A 13,428-nucleotide genomic window follows, 5' to 3' on the forward strand; every position below is an offset into this window, starting at 1 on the left:
CAGCCAAGTTCTTTGGGCGCCATCTTTGGGAAAACATGAAGCAGCCCCGGACTGTAAATAAAACGCAGGAGCCGGGAGTGGGGAAAGGACGGTGGCCGAAAGGAAACAAAAAGCCAATGCGAAAGCAAGATAATGACGACCGTTAGGCGGGCGCGCGCTTAGAGTTTAGCCCCGCCCCATCTGTACCCCCAGCGCGCGCTCCCCAATTCTCCCGCTCAGCAACGACAGCGGTTTTGTGCGCGTGCGCGCGAAATAACGGCCGCTGGCGGAGGGAGGAGGGGGGTGGAATCTTTGAAGGGGGGGAAGAGCGAAGCCGCCCTGTCTCCCGCGCGCCCACCACCTGCGCCATCGTCAGCCAATCAGCGGCCGTCTCGGGGGTCTCGCGCTTGGGGCGACTCGGGCTGCTGGGTGGCTTCCCCGTCCCTCCTCCCGCCAGAGTTCCTCTCGTGCCTCCCCCCTCCCGCTGGCCGTGCGCGAGCTCGCGCTCGCGCCCGCTCCAGCCTCTTGTGTGTCCTCGCGCCCCCCGCCCGCCCTCCCCGCGCGCAGTGTGCTCCGCTCCCCCCACCCTCCTCCTCCTTCCCCCCTCCCGCCCGTCCTGCGCGCCTCCTCCCTGGGTTCCCCCTCCCCCACTGCCGCCTCCACCTCCTCCCGCCCCAGGGCGAGCGCGAGCTACCTCCCTCCCTCCCTCCGCCATGGATCCCGGCAACTGGAGCAGCTTCATCTTCCAGGTAACAACCCCCTCCCCCGCCCCCACCCCCCTTCCCACCCCCCTCCCGCCCGCCCTCCCTCCCGTCCCACCCCCCCTCCGCGCGCCCGGTGCGCGCGCAGCTGTCCCCCTCCCTCCCTCGCGCCCTCCCCCGCCCTCCCCGAGGCGCCGGCTGGGCGCGCGCGCGGCGGGGGCCGAGACTGCTCCCTCGCTCCCCCCACCCCGCCCCGCCGGGCTCCAACCGCCGCCGCCGCCGCCGCCGCCCGGGCCCCCACCCCCGGCCCCCGGCCCCGCGGGGCCTCCAGCCCCCACCCAGGGGGCGTCGCCGCCGCGGTCGCCGCCGCGCTCCGCGGCCCTCCAGGCGCCCTCCTTCCCTCCCTCCTGCCGGCCGGGGCGCGCGGGCGGCGGGGCGGCCCGCGGGCCATGCGTTCGGCGCGGCCCAGCCGGGCCGGCCGGGGGCGGCGCCCCGAGCCCGGGCCCCGCGCGGCCCGCGCCCCTGTCCCCCGTTGAGCCCCGGGGGCCCCGCCGCGGCCGAGGCCATGTTCCCCGTGTTCCCTTGCACGCTGTTGGCCCCCCCCTTCCCCGTGCTGGGCCTGGACTCCCGGGGGGTGGGCGGCCTCATGAACTCCTTCCCGCCACCTCAGGGTCACGCCCAGAACCCCCTGCAGGTCGGGGCTGAGCTCCAGTCCCGCTTCTTTGCCTCCCAGGGCTGCGCCCAGAGTCCATTCCAGGTGAGTAGGGGCCGGCCGTGGCCGGGAGGGCGCCGACCCGCGGCCGCGGCCCACACGGCGCCTTGTCTTCACAGGCCGCGCCGGCGCCCCCACCCACGCCCCAGGCCCCGGCGGCCGAGCCCCTCCAGGTGGACTTGCTCCCGGTTCTCGCCGCCGCCCAGGAGTCGGCTGCGGCTGCAGCCGCCGCCGCAGCTGCCGCTGCCGCTGCCGCCGTTGCTGCCGCGCCCCCTGCCCCGGCCGCTGCCTCCACAGTGGACACAGCGGCTCTGAAACAGCCCCCCGCGCCCCCTCCGCCGCCCCCGCCGGTGTCGGCGCCCGCTGCCGAGGCCGCGCCCCCTGTCTCTGCCGCCACCATCGCCGCAGCCGCGGCCACTGCCGTCGTAGCGCCAGCCTCGACGGTCGCCGTGGCCCCGGTCGCATCTGCCTTGGAGAAGAAGACAAAGAGCAAAGGGCCCTACATCTGTGCTCTGTGCGCCAAGGAGTTCAAGAACGGCTACAATCTCCGGAGGCACGAGGCCATCCACACGGGAGCCAAGGCCGGCCGAGTCCCCTCGGGTGCTATGAAGATGCCTACTATGGTGCCCCTGAGCCTTCTGAGCGTGCCCCAGCTGAGCGGAGCCGGCGGGGGAGGGGGAGAAGCGGGAGCCGGCGGCGGAGCGGCCACAGTGGCCGCTGGTGGCGTGGTGACCACGACCGCCTCGGGAAAGCGCATCCGGAAGAACCACGCCTGTGAGATGTGCGGCAAGGCTTTCCGCGACGTCTACCACCTGAACCGACACAAGCTGTCGCACTCGGACGAGAAGCCCTACCAGTGCCCGGTGTGCCAGCAGCGCTTCAAGCGCAAGGACCGCATGAGCTACCACGTGCGCTCACATGACGGCGCTGTGCACAAGCCCTACAACTGCTCCCACTGTGGCAAGAGCTTCTCCCGGTGTGCACAGGGCCTCAGCCGCCCACTCTGCGGGTTGGGAGGGAGGAAGGGAAGGACAGCAACGGAGGTGGCCTGGCCTTGGCTGGTGGGAGGGAGGAGGTTTCTGAGGATGGGGACCGGGAGCCACTCCCAGGAAGGAGGGAGGAAAGCCTCTCCTAGTTACCAGGGAGCAGGGGGTGGTACTTAGCAGAGGAGGTGGGTCGTTGGGTAGTAGGAAAGCTTCGAGTGGGAGGAGCATGAGACAGCCCTGTGCGAGGGGAGGGATTTCTTGCCTAACTAGAACTCTGAAGCCTCGGGCTTAGGAGAAAATCCAGGGACCTTTGGAAAGGCCTGTAGTGCCTACGAAATTAGGCAGATTTGGGGGCACCTCCACACCCCAGGGCCCTAACCCCAAACCCAACATATCCCCAGGCCGGATCACCTCAACAGTCACGTCAGACAAGTACACTCAACAGAACGGCCCTTCAAATGTGAGGTAGGAAGCCCGCCTCCTCCTGTCCTGGTTTTCATGATTTTGATCCTCATTGTAGCTGTCTGAGTTCAGCCTCTCAGACCCCCTTTTTCTCTCTCTTTTTGCTTTTTCACTCCATTTTCTCATCCCTTCTTCAAGACCCCATCATCTCACTCCCATTTCCTACAGATCAAAGATCCCCAAGGCTCTGATTCCTTTAACCTCTTGCCCCCCTCTCCCTACTCCCCAAAGCTTTAACTCTCCTGACACCCCCCACGCCCCTCCCCCCTCCCCAGAAATGTGAGGCAGCTTTTGCTACAAAGGATCGACTTCGGGCGCACACAGTACGACACGAGGAGAAGGTGCCATGTCATGTGTGTGGCAAGATGCTGAGCTCGGCTTATATTTCGGACCACATGAAGGTGCACAGCCAGGGCCCTCACCATGTCTGTGAGCTCTGCAACAAAGGTACATGCTGAGGGATGCCGGGAGGGCCAGGGACAAAGGGTGGGGACAAACCCAGAAGCCCTTCCACAGATGTGGGTTAAAGGTGATGCAGCCAAGAGCTCATGGCATCTAGAGCCCTTTAGGAAGCAAATGAAGCAACACTGGGACGACTGAAGATCACTAAGTTCTAAGAGGTCATGGCTGGAAAAGATTGCTACCAGAAAGAGTCAATTTCTGGGTGTGTGTTGGGAGAATGGGAGTGGGACATATGGCTGCTTTGGGGAAGGAATGATGAAGAGAGCCAGTTCCCAAGGGTTGGAAGGCAAGGTTTCAGCTGTGCAGCCACTAGTTCTTGTCTTTGGCTCCTGGGGCGAGTGGAGTACTTTGGCAAGCATTTAGCAAGCACACATCCTACCCTAGTAGCAGAGAAAACTGCTTTTAAACAGATTGACTTGTTCACTGAGTAACTGGGCTGAGACTGTATTGGGCACTGGAGGGAGGGGACACAGCCGTCTCTGCTGAGGGTCAGCCCTACAAGTGGTTAGGAATCAGTGTCCTGTCACCCTAGGATAGATCCCGTGGCCATGGAGAATGGGCTCTGATGAGGGTACTAAGGCCAAGAAGTTGACACCACTCAACCAGGCCCCAAGCTTAAGGGCTGTGCCCCACCAGCCCCAGCAGAGTAGTTGTCCCCAGGTTACCAAGGATGTGGTGGGAGGAGGACAGGGCCATCTGAGGAGGGCGTCCCCAGCCTAGGAGAACAGCCCCGTCTCTGGGGTCTCCGCTTGGCTGACCCCCATCCCCCCATCCCAATCCACCCCCCCCCCATAGGCTTCACCACGGCAGCATACCTGCGCATCCACGCGGTGAAGGACCATGGGCTCCAGGCCCCGCGGGCTGACCGCATCCTGTGCAAGCTGTGCAGCGTGCACTGCAAGACCCCCGCCCAGCTGGCCGGCCACATGCAGACCCATCTGGGGGGGGCCGCCCCCCCTGTCCCGGGAGATGCCCCCCAGCCACAGCCCACCTGCTGAGGGGGACCCCTGCACCCACCAGGCAAGGCGTGGGGCATGGCTGGGGGGGGTGGGATGGGCATGTGGGACAAGGGGGTTCAGAGGGCCCAATAGGGGATCTCAGGAAGGCCAGGGATGCCCATCTATCACTCAAAGTAGGGAGATTTCTGGGGACAGGGAGGGCCCTTCAGAACTGGGTAAGGATGCAGGTTGAAGTCTCTGGGGACCAAATAGGAAGTGAGCAACGGCTGTGTCCCAGGGGAAGGAGTCTGGGAAAGAGTCTGGGGCAAGGGGCAAAGTTCTTGCCATTCAGATCGCACTGTGATCTTCTGGTGTTTCTCACCGTGCAGGTACTGGTGAGGTCTGTCCAATGGCTGCAGCGGCGGCGGCAGCGGCGGCGGCAGCAGCAGCAGCAGTAGCAGCCCCCCCCACAGCAGTGGGCTCCCTTTCGGGGGCCGAGGGGGTGCCTGTGAGCTCTCAGCCACTTCCCTCCCAGCCCTGGTGAGCTCAAAGTTGGTGGGGGGCAGAGGGGAAAATGGAGGAAAGTCCCTTGGTATCATCTCCTCTTCCCCTCTCTCTTCCCACCAACTCCTCACACTTCACTCACCAACCAAGGAGCCTCCAGAAGGAAAAGAGGAAGAAATGTTTTCTTAGGGGAATTCGCTAGGTTTTAACAATTTGTTTCTCCTGCTCCTCTCTTCTCCTTATCAGACCTGACCCCACACACACACCTGTTCCCTCCGTTGTGTTGAAGCCCCCTGGACAGTGGGCAGGGGTGGCAGAGGACAGGAGTGGCCACTGCCCTCACCCTCTCTCCTCTCTGTAAGCCCCTGCCCTGCTCTTCCAGGGATTTGCAAGCCTTCTCCCTTGATGGTCCTTGCTCCCCTCCTTCCAGCCCCTCCCCCAACTGTCTGCTGCCCCTCCCTGGGGAGTTGGTGCTTTTTTTTTTTTTTCAGGGGGAGGGAGGAGAGGAAGGAGGGAAATCAAAAGATTCTGTCCCAGGGAGGGGAAAAGGTGAGATTTGAGAAGGGGCAGAAGTGGAGAAGGCAGAGGTTGTACCTTCATAAGGTTGGGTTGTTTGGGCTCAGGCCCTAAACATCCTACTTGAGAATCATCAGGGGAAAACAAGTCAAGGGGAGCAGAAGGAGCCACTAGGGCCAGAGGCAAGACAAGAGATGGAATCTTAGGGGGCCAGGGTAAATGGGGGGGTCCAGGGCCTAGAGGTGCTTCCTAGGGTGGGGGAAATGCAGCTGCAGTGTCTCCCCCTTCCCTCTTCTACCCCAGCTCCAGCCCTGGCCTTTTCTTTTCATCCCTCTCCCCCACGACAGAAGCTATGGCCCTGGCCATGTCATCGTGTTCCTGTGTCCCCTGCATGTTCCCCATCCTTCACCCCCTCCTTTTGCGCGGACCCCATTACAATAAATTTTAAATAAAAAGCTGTCTCTGACTCTGGATTGAATGACTTGCTCTCACCAAGCCCCCTGTCCCCACCCCCCAAGGGTTTCTTTTTGGGCCTGGTGTCAGGCCCAGTCTTGCTCTGGCCTGTGTGGCTCCCAGGCTCTGACTCCTCCCTCTCCAGAGGCAGCACCAGTAGCTGCAGCCCAGATACAGGGTGGGGCCAAGGCTCTAGTGGCTGTGGAGAGCAAGTTCCAGGACTCCCAGATCTCTGGGGAATACCCAATCTGGACAGGCCCAGAATAGCCAGTGGAGGTTTGAAGAGGCCTGGGTTAGAAACCTAAACAGAGTTGCTGGACATAGATGCTACTCTCCACCATCTATACCCATGGCCTGCTGCTCAGATCCCAGCCAAATACCTGTACACCCTTAAGTCCCTGAGGTGATGGTGGATGATGCAGCTGCAGAAAGGCTGGGCAGGTCTGAGCCCTAAGACCGGGAGCAGTAAGGGTGAGAATAAAAACTGCACTTCTCCCCACCGTGTCCCCTTCATTCTTGGCATGGTCCACCATGTATTTACTCAGGCTTCTCTGCTCCAGCCCCGTCTTGTTCCAGACTGCCCCTGCAGCCCCTGCCCTGCTCCTTGGAATTCCCTTCCCTGTCCTTGCTCTGGCTTTTTCAGGGACCCTTTTCTTGAGCCTTCCAGTACCCATTTCTGCTGCTTCCTAGGGGGTAGAGGGACTTCCTGTCAGGCTCCCTTCTCTTGAAACCTCACCCTGCTCTTACTCTGCAGCCTCCCCACATTTTGCCTCATCTCCCTTCCCATCTTTCTGCTTGTAGGGGTGCCTCCCTATGGTCCTGCCTGTCTCACTGGTCCTGTCTTTCCTCGAAGAGCCCTCTCCGTTTTCTCCAACCCCCTACTTCTACCAGGACCCCCGGTGACCGTTGGCGGGAGGGGCCCGGGGCTTGGGAAGGAGGCACCCCCGGGAGGCGCGCGTGGGAAGAGGCAGGGAGGCAGCGTGAGTGGTCCCCCGGCCAGTTGCCCGGGTAACGCGGGGCCTGGCACGAGTGGCTCCCTTGGGCTGGCGGGGAGGGGCGGGAGCGTGCAAGGGGCGGGGGCGGCGCGCGGCGGCAGCAGAGCGTAGGGGAGGGGACCTGAGAGGAGGGGACGAGCAGAGGGGAGGGGAGACCTGCCGCCTCCCTCCTTGGCTCGCTGACTCCCTCCCGGGCTGCGGCTGCTGCAACGGTGGCGGCGGTGGCAGCTGCAGTGGGAGCAGTCTGGAGGCCAGCGTCGAGGTGAGACGGGGATGGGCTGAGGCTGCGGGTAGAAGTGGACGGACAGACGGCGGACGCTGCACGGGAATTCGGGCGCCTGGAGGACTGGCTGGTGGTGCTGGGCGCGCCACGCCAATGGGAGGAGGCGTAGGTCCTCCAGGGCGAGGGAATCCCTGGGAGAGGGGCTGAGAAGGGGCTCAGAGGAGATGCCCAGATTCCCCAGGGAGGGGCAGGAGGCGTTTGCGCCCCAAACGCGCAGCAAGAAAACTGCACTAGCTGGGTGCCCAGAGGAGGGCAGGATGCAGAGGGAGTGGAATGTGAGTATCGGGTCCTCTGCCCAGTCTGCCTATCAGAGTGTACGGGTGTCTGCACAGCTTGTTGATTTCGGGGTGCTGGGCCATCTGCTAGGATCTGAGAGTCTGGATCTTGTTGGGTGGACCCGGGAAGAGACCATGGGGAGGGTCCTGTTTACAAAATGGTTAATCTTCCCACTGCTCTCCAAGCAGATTACTTTGCGCAGAGCACTGCTCCCCAGAGAAGTCCCACCCCAAGGCAAAGGAAACCCCAACTTTTCTTCCTCTCCCCAGAGGCAGCCTGAGGTAGCCCTGAGACGGGAGCATAGCTCTCTTGGGCTGCAGTGCTGAGAGCCCCCTCTTCCCTCCTCACACCAAGCCTGTCTCCTCCTCTTCCAGGATTTGCTGCTCTCTCTGCTGCTCCATCCTTCCCACAGAGGCCCTCTCCCCTTTCCCAACACAAGATGGCAGCCAGCAGCTCTGAGATCTCTGAGATGAAAGGGATAGAGGAGGGTCCCCAGACCCAAGGAGAAGGGTCTGGCCATTCTGAAGCCAGAACTGGCCCTCTCCAGGTCCCAGCTGGGGTCCCAGATGAGCCAGAGGCCCTGCACCCAGGCCCAGACATCACTGGGGCCCCTGTGGACTCAGAGCCCAAGGCTGGGCTGGCTCCAGAAACCACAGAGACCCCAACTGGGGCCCCAGAAACAGCCCAGGCCAGAGACCTCAGCTCAAGCCCAGGAGGGGAATCAAAAGCCAACTCCAGCCCCAAAGAAGCATGCCAAGAGCCAGCATCCAAACCCGAAGTGAGCGAAGAGGCCACTGCAGACCAGGGGTCAGACCTGGAATCTGCAGCCCCACTTGAGCCAGCCTCAGAGCCCACTCCCCAGCTGGGCCCCCAGTCAGTCCCTCAGCCAGACCCCCACCCAGGTTCCCAGCCCACCTTCAAGCCAGCTCTTCAGCCGGAGCCCTCTACTCAAGCGGAGGACCCCACTCCAGTCCTCACAGAGAGTGTGGGGGAAAAGCAGGAGAATGGGGTAGTGGTTCCCCTGCAGGCTGGCGATGGCGAAGAAGGGCCAGCCCCCCAGCCTCATTCACCACTCTCAACAAACGCCCCCCCAGCCAATGGGGCTCCTCCTCGTGTGCTACAGCAGCTAGTTGAGGAGGAACGACTAGGAAAGGCTCACCGTGGTCATCTAGGATCTCCCCGAGGTAGCCTGAGCCGCCACCCCAGCTCCCAGCTGGCAGGGTCTGGGGTGGAGGGGGGTGAAGGCACCCAGAAGCCTCGGGACTACATCATCCTCGCCATCCTGTCCTGCTTCTGCCCCATGTGGCCTGTCAACATCGTGGCGTTCGCTTATGCTGTCATGGTGAGTCCTTTGGGACCCTGGCCCAGGCCTGCTGTGGCTCCCAGCTTCCTGCCAGCACTGGGACAGAGCCCCAGGAGTAGCCTCACCTTCCCTTCCCTCTCTGCATGGATCTCACTTTCTAATTATGGGGCCTTTGCTTGCCTCTCCCTAGGACTTCACCCTCTGAGCCACCACTGCCCTACCCTTCAGGTGGGAGGGACGTCAGGACATGTTTCACACAGCTTTGCTGACCTGTGCCCTCCTCCCCCTACTTCTCCAACCTTCCTTCCTCCCTTAACCACTGTCCACGGGCCGGACGACTCTTTCACCTGATCCCTGCTGGGTTGGCTTCTCCTGACCTGGGCCACGGTGCCCCCACCCCTCACCCTAACCCCAGTCCCGGAACAGCCTGCAGCAGGGGGACGTGGATGGGGCCCAGCGTCTGGGCCGCGTGGCCAAGCTCTTAAGCATCGTGGCACTGGTAGGGGGGGTCCTCATCATCATCGCCTCCTGCGTCATCAACTTAGGCGGTGAGTGGGGGTCTGGGACAGGATGGGAGGAATGGAAGGGTTGGCAAGGCCAGCTCTACTAACCCCTGCCCCTGCTCTCTCCTGTCTGTCCTCTCTACTTCTCCTTTGTCTCTCCTTGTCTCTCCCCCCTACTGTTTCTGTCCTTCCCTTCCTCTCCTCTCCCACAGTGTATAAGTGAGGGGCTCTGCCCTGCATTCCAAGATTTTTCTTCCTGTTGGGAGCTGCCTTGGGCCCATCCTCCCCTTGGGGGAGCCCAATCGATGGCCCAGGCCTGCACCCATAGGGACCAAGGGAGCCTGAGCGGCCTTGTTTACAGCTTCCTTCCTGCTCCTGCATCCTGCCAGGCTCCTCTGCCAACTGTAGGCCTCCTTTCTCCCTGCACTGTTTCCAGCCTTCCTGCACTTCTGCCTGCATCCCCTCCAGCCTCTTGGCCTCCCTCTCCCTGCACTTCTGGAAACTTCCCTGAACACCTCCCAGACTTTCTTTGCTCTCAGCCTCCCTGCATCTCTGCCATCCTTCCTGCACTTCTTCCAACCTCCCAAATTCCCTGCACTTCAACCCTGGTCTCCCCTCCTAACTTTCATTGTCTTAGCATCTTCCCTTCCCTCTCCACACCCTCCTCCCCCTTTCCCTTCTTGCCTCCTCCTCTCCCCTCAGCATCCTTTCCTCCCCTCAGGATCCTCTCCTCCATCCTCCTGCCACCGCTTATTCTGCAAAGACTCCAGCACTTAGATCAGTCTGGGGGAGGGGAGCGGTGCCTTGAGAGGGGCTCCCTAGCCCTGGGCTCCGCCTATTTTCTGCTGGGACCACCCCGGCCCAGACGCCCCCAGGGTCCCAGAGCTGGCAAGCCAGGCCTCGTTTGGGGACTTGTGCAGGTGTGGGGAACACTGTTTCGAACATGCAGTGGGAGAAGGGAAGGGCGCGGCTGTTGACCACCCCCCCCCCCACCCCCCCCCCCCCGCCACCAGGTCAGCCTGAGTTGGCCTGTTTGACCTGGGCTTTTTAACCGAGTCAGCGAGTTTCTTAAAGGCGTTGGGGCTGGGGTCATTCACGTGCTTTGTAACGAAAGAACCCCCAAGATAGGACCAAAGCTCCCAGCTGCATGGAGCGAAGGAGGGGCGGGGAGGTCTATAATTTTCTGACAGGACGAGGGAGGTTTGTTGCACGCGACAGCCCGCTGGGGAGGCAGGGACCCAGCTACGACGCAGTTTGGAGTTGGCGGTTTTTTTGTTTTCTAAAAAAAGTGTGGAGGGAAAAAACTACAAGTCTAAAAAAAAAGGATACATCAAACTGATTGTCCCTTTTTGTATGCCGGATGCTGCATGAGTCTGAAACACTAATAAACGGAGACTGCATGAGACTCGCCTTCAGCCTCTGTCCTTGCGTCGGTCCGCCGGGGGGCCGGTGGGACCGCCGCCTCCTTTCCGGGGTAACCCACTAGGTGGTATGCGCATGTGCCATCCCAGTGGCCATCTTTACTGTGGGCCGACGCCTATTATGCCCGAGGGCCTACTTGCGCATGTGCACAAGCCTTCCCTTGCTTTCCTCTTCGAAGTAGTCTTAACTAGAGTGGACCTCCCGCGCCATCTCTGCGCCTGCGTACTGTGACCCTGCGCAGCCCAGGAGGCGGGTCTTAGTTCCAGGTGCGTACCCCGGCTGAGGTGGCGGAACTGCGAGGTGTGGGGAGAGGGCGTCGGATACAGATGTGGCGAGGGGCGGAGTGAAGGCGAGAAGAGCACGTCCGATTCTCTCCTGCCCGGAAAGTAGTTTCTGTCGATCCCTGGGAACATTGGAGTACTGGATCTCGATCCGTGGGGCGGGATCCTTGGGGGGGACTGAGCGCCCCCTCCTGGGAAGGGACAGGCTGGTCGCAGGGACCGCTGTTGGAGTCTGATTGGAGAGACGTTCCCTAATCCCCTGGGGAGAGCGGGGTACCCCCCCCCAGCTTAGTACTCGTGCATCTCCTATCATCGTAGGGCCCGTTCTCTAGTGGCCTATGTCCCTTGTCCGGGGTCATGGAGACATTACGGCCACCACGGCGGTGCCTCTGTCTGAAGAAGGGGAGGTGACCTCCGGCCTTCAAGCTCTGGCCGTGGAGGATACCGGAGGCCCCTCTGCTTCGGCCAGTAAAGCCGAGGAAGAGGGGAAAGGAAGCCGGGAGGAGGCCGAGCGTGAGGGGTCAAGGGCCGAGGAGGTGCAGGGAGAAGCCCCTAGCGCTGAGGGTGAAGAACATGCCAATGGAGAATCCGAGGACTGGTGCGTGCCCTGCAGCGATGAGGAGGTGGAGCTGCCCGCAGGTGGGCAGTCCTGGATGCCACCCCCCTCCGAAATCCAGCGGCTTTATGAACTGCTGGCTACCCACGGTACCCTGGAGCTTCAAGCTGAGATCCTTCCCCGCCGTCCACCCACGCCTGAAGCCCAGAGTGAAGAGGAGAGATCCGATGAGGAGCCTGAGGCCAAAGAGGAGGAAGAGGAAAAGTGAGGGCATACCCCTACACCTTGTCCCTGAGGCTGCTCCCTTGATGCCAGGAAGAGATAGGGAAGGGAGGTGGGACCTAGGAGCATGGAAAGTGGAGAAAGGAAGAGAGCAGAAGAAGAGCCGGCAGGCTGGGGAGAAGCTCATGGTGTGGGTGTTTGGGGGGGACCACCCTCACCTTTCACTCTATGTCCACTTGTCCCAGACCGCACATGCCTACAGAATTTGACTTTGATGATGAGCCAATGACACCAAAGGACTCTCTGATTGACCGGAGACGCACCCCAGGTACAGACAAGAGGGAAGTGTTGGGGGGAGGTGAAGGGCCTCTGCTCCCATTTACCCAAAAGTTGACTCCCTAAAAGAGGCCTTTGCTTGGTGCCTTGGTTGCTACACAACTTCTAGTTGCAGGAGAGAGCATTCACCCATGGTGCCATCCTTCCAGCTTAGATGGATACCCTGTCTTCCTTTAAGAGACTGTCACAGAAAGGTCTGTCGTGTTTCCCATTCCTTTCATCTCCATCTCCCCAGAAGTCCATCTTCCTGGTCACTTGTTATTATATAGATCCACACCCCTATACTGCTGTACTCAGTTACATCTCATCTGAACCAATTTCTCACCCCACATGCCTTCCTAGAATTTATCTTTGGAGCCATCTTGATTTCTCTTTTACCCCAGCATTCAAGTCAGCAGCAAATCCTGTTAGCTCTGCCTCTGCATTTCCAAGTTCATCTGCTACTCCTCACCTTCAACACCAATCCCTCAATCAAGCCACATCTCTCTTGCCTGGAGCGTTGTAGTAGCTCCTAACTGGTCTCCTGGACTCCAGTCTCAGCAACTGGAATGATTCTTTTAGAACATAGGTCGTGTTACTTCTCCGTTTAAAATTCTCCAAAGGATTTTATTGCTGGGGGGTGGGAAAGAGTGTGTCAGAGAGAATCCAACCCTCACCCCCTGGGCCATCAAGGCTTCCAAAGGCATTTCCATTTAAAAGAAGAGCTCCAAACCCCTTGTCAGGACCTGGATGTCACTTCTTTGGCCTCATCTTTCACATCTCGCCCAGCTCTCTACTCTCCAGCTCCTCTTTGAACAGCCCTCCCTGTTCCTCCCTTAAGGCCTTTGCTCTTGCTCTTCCCTGGTCTTCACATTACTGGCACCTTTTCATAATTCGAACCTTCATTGCCCAGCCCATGTGAGCCCAGCCCTAAACCTCAGAACCTCCATGTAAGAGGCATGGAAATCAGAATGTTTAACGAGCTCCCCAAGTAATTAGTACCATCCAGGCAGGTCTGGTGCACACTGCCTCATTTCCTCCCACGTTTCTCATCTTCCCATTCTCCAGGAAGCTCAGCCCGGAGCCAGAAACGGGAGGCCCGCCTGGACAAGGTCCTCTCAGACATGAAGCGACACAAAAAGCTGGAGGAGCAGATCCTTCGTACTGGCAGGGACCTCTTCAGCCTGGACGCAGAGGACCCCAGCTCCACCAGCCCTCGGGGAGTAGTCTCTTCCCCCGGCAGCGGAAATACTGACTGCTGCTGCTGCCTTTAGGATGCAGAATGTGGACCTGCTTGGGCCTTGGCCCTCCTTCCCTAACCCAGGGCACTGGGAACCTGGGGAAAAGGAGAGGAACTCCAAGCTCCCAACCACAGCACCTTGCCAGATAGAGGATGTATGTGTGTGTTTATGTTTTCTGTTGAACATCTATTTGGACATGTGTGCTGAATTTTCTGAATCTAAAATAAAAAATGCAAAGTTATCTTTTAGCGGAGGGGCTGCAACTGGAGGCCACACAGTTGTGGAGGGGCAGAATTGTGTTCCCCCAGACCAGGAAAT

At 60.6% G+C, this 13,428-nt stretch overlaps 3 protein-coding genes across 12 annotated transcripts; all 3 read left to right on the top strand.

Annotated features, from left to right (window-relative positions):
• Positions 1 to 240: 240 nt before the first annotated feature.
• On the top strand, positions 241 to 5,719 carry MAZ (MYC associated zinc finger protein). Of its 7 annotated transcripts, none has more exons than XM_044747602.2 (7): positions 241 to 728; positions 1,351 to 1,437; positions 1,512 to 2,368; positions 2,780 to 2,843; positions 3,116 to 3,287; positions 4,098 to 4,322; positions 4,630 to 5,719. In XM_044747602.2, the coding sequence occupies exons 1-6, from the start codon at positions 693 to 695 to the stop codon at positions 4,298 to 4,300; spliced, it is 1,419 nt and encodes a 472-aa protein (XP_044603537.1). In that variant the 5' UTR covers positions 241 to 692; the 3' UTR covers positions 4,301 to 4,322; positions 4,630 to 5,719. The 7 variants fall into 7 exon arrangements, with proteins under 7 accessions (XP_044603537.1, XP_044603540.1, XP_044603539.1 ...); XM_044747604.2 differs by having other exon boundaries at positions 591 to 728; positions 1,542 to 2,368; XM_044747605.2 differs by lacking the exon at positions 4,098 to 4,322 and having other exon boundaries at positions 304 to 728.
• A 1,104-nt stretch (positions 5,720 to 6,823) lies between these two features.
• On the top strand, positions 6,824 to 10,483 carry PRRT2 (proline rich transmembrane protein 2). Of its 4 annotated transcripts, none has more exons than XM_014863917.3 (4): positions 6,824 to 6,970; positions 7,642 to 8,609; positions 8,986 to 9,118; positions 9,286 to 10,483. In XM_014863917.3, the coding sequence occupies exons 2-4, from the start codon at positions 7,707 to 7,709 to the stop codon at positions 9,294 to 9,296; spliced, it is 1,047 nt and encodes a 348-aa protein (XP_014719403.1). In that variant the 5' UTR covers positions 6,824 to 6,970; positions 7,642 to 7,706; the 3' UTR covers positions 9,297 to 10,483. The 4 variants fall into 4 exon arrangements, with proteins under 4 accessions (XP_014719403.1, XP_014719402.1, XP_014719404.1 ...); XM_070484596.1 differs by lacking the exon at positions 6,824 to 6,970 and adding an exon at positions 7,016 to 7,266 and having other exon boundaries at positions 9,286 to 10,482; XM_014863916.3 differs by having other exon boundaries at positions 8,986 to 9,317.
• A 251-nt stretch (positions 10,484 to 10,734) lies between these two features.
• On the top strand, positions 10,735 to 13,351 carry PAGR1 (PAXIP1 associated glutamate rich protein 1). The gene is given in 4 exon segments (XM_070484598.1): positions 10,735 to 11,596; positions 11,800 to 11,882; positions 12,938 to 13,084; positions 13,087 to 13,351. Coding segments are annotated over 4 exon segments (750 nt in total). The 5' UTR covers positions 10,735 to 11,114; the 3' UTR covers positions 13,125 to 13,351.
• The last annotated feature ends 77 nt before the right edge of the window (positions 13,352 to 13,428 follow it).

This window comes from Equus asinus, chromosome 14 (genome assembly GCF_041296235.1).
Source record: "Equus asinus isolate D_3611 breed Donkey chromosome 14, EquAss-T2T_v2, whole genome shotgun sequence".
Classification (NCBI taxonomy): domain Eukaryota; kingdom Metazoa; phylum Chordata; class Mammalia; order Perissodactyla; family Equidae; genus Equus; species Equus asinus.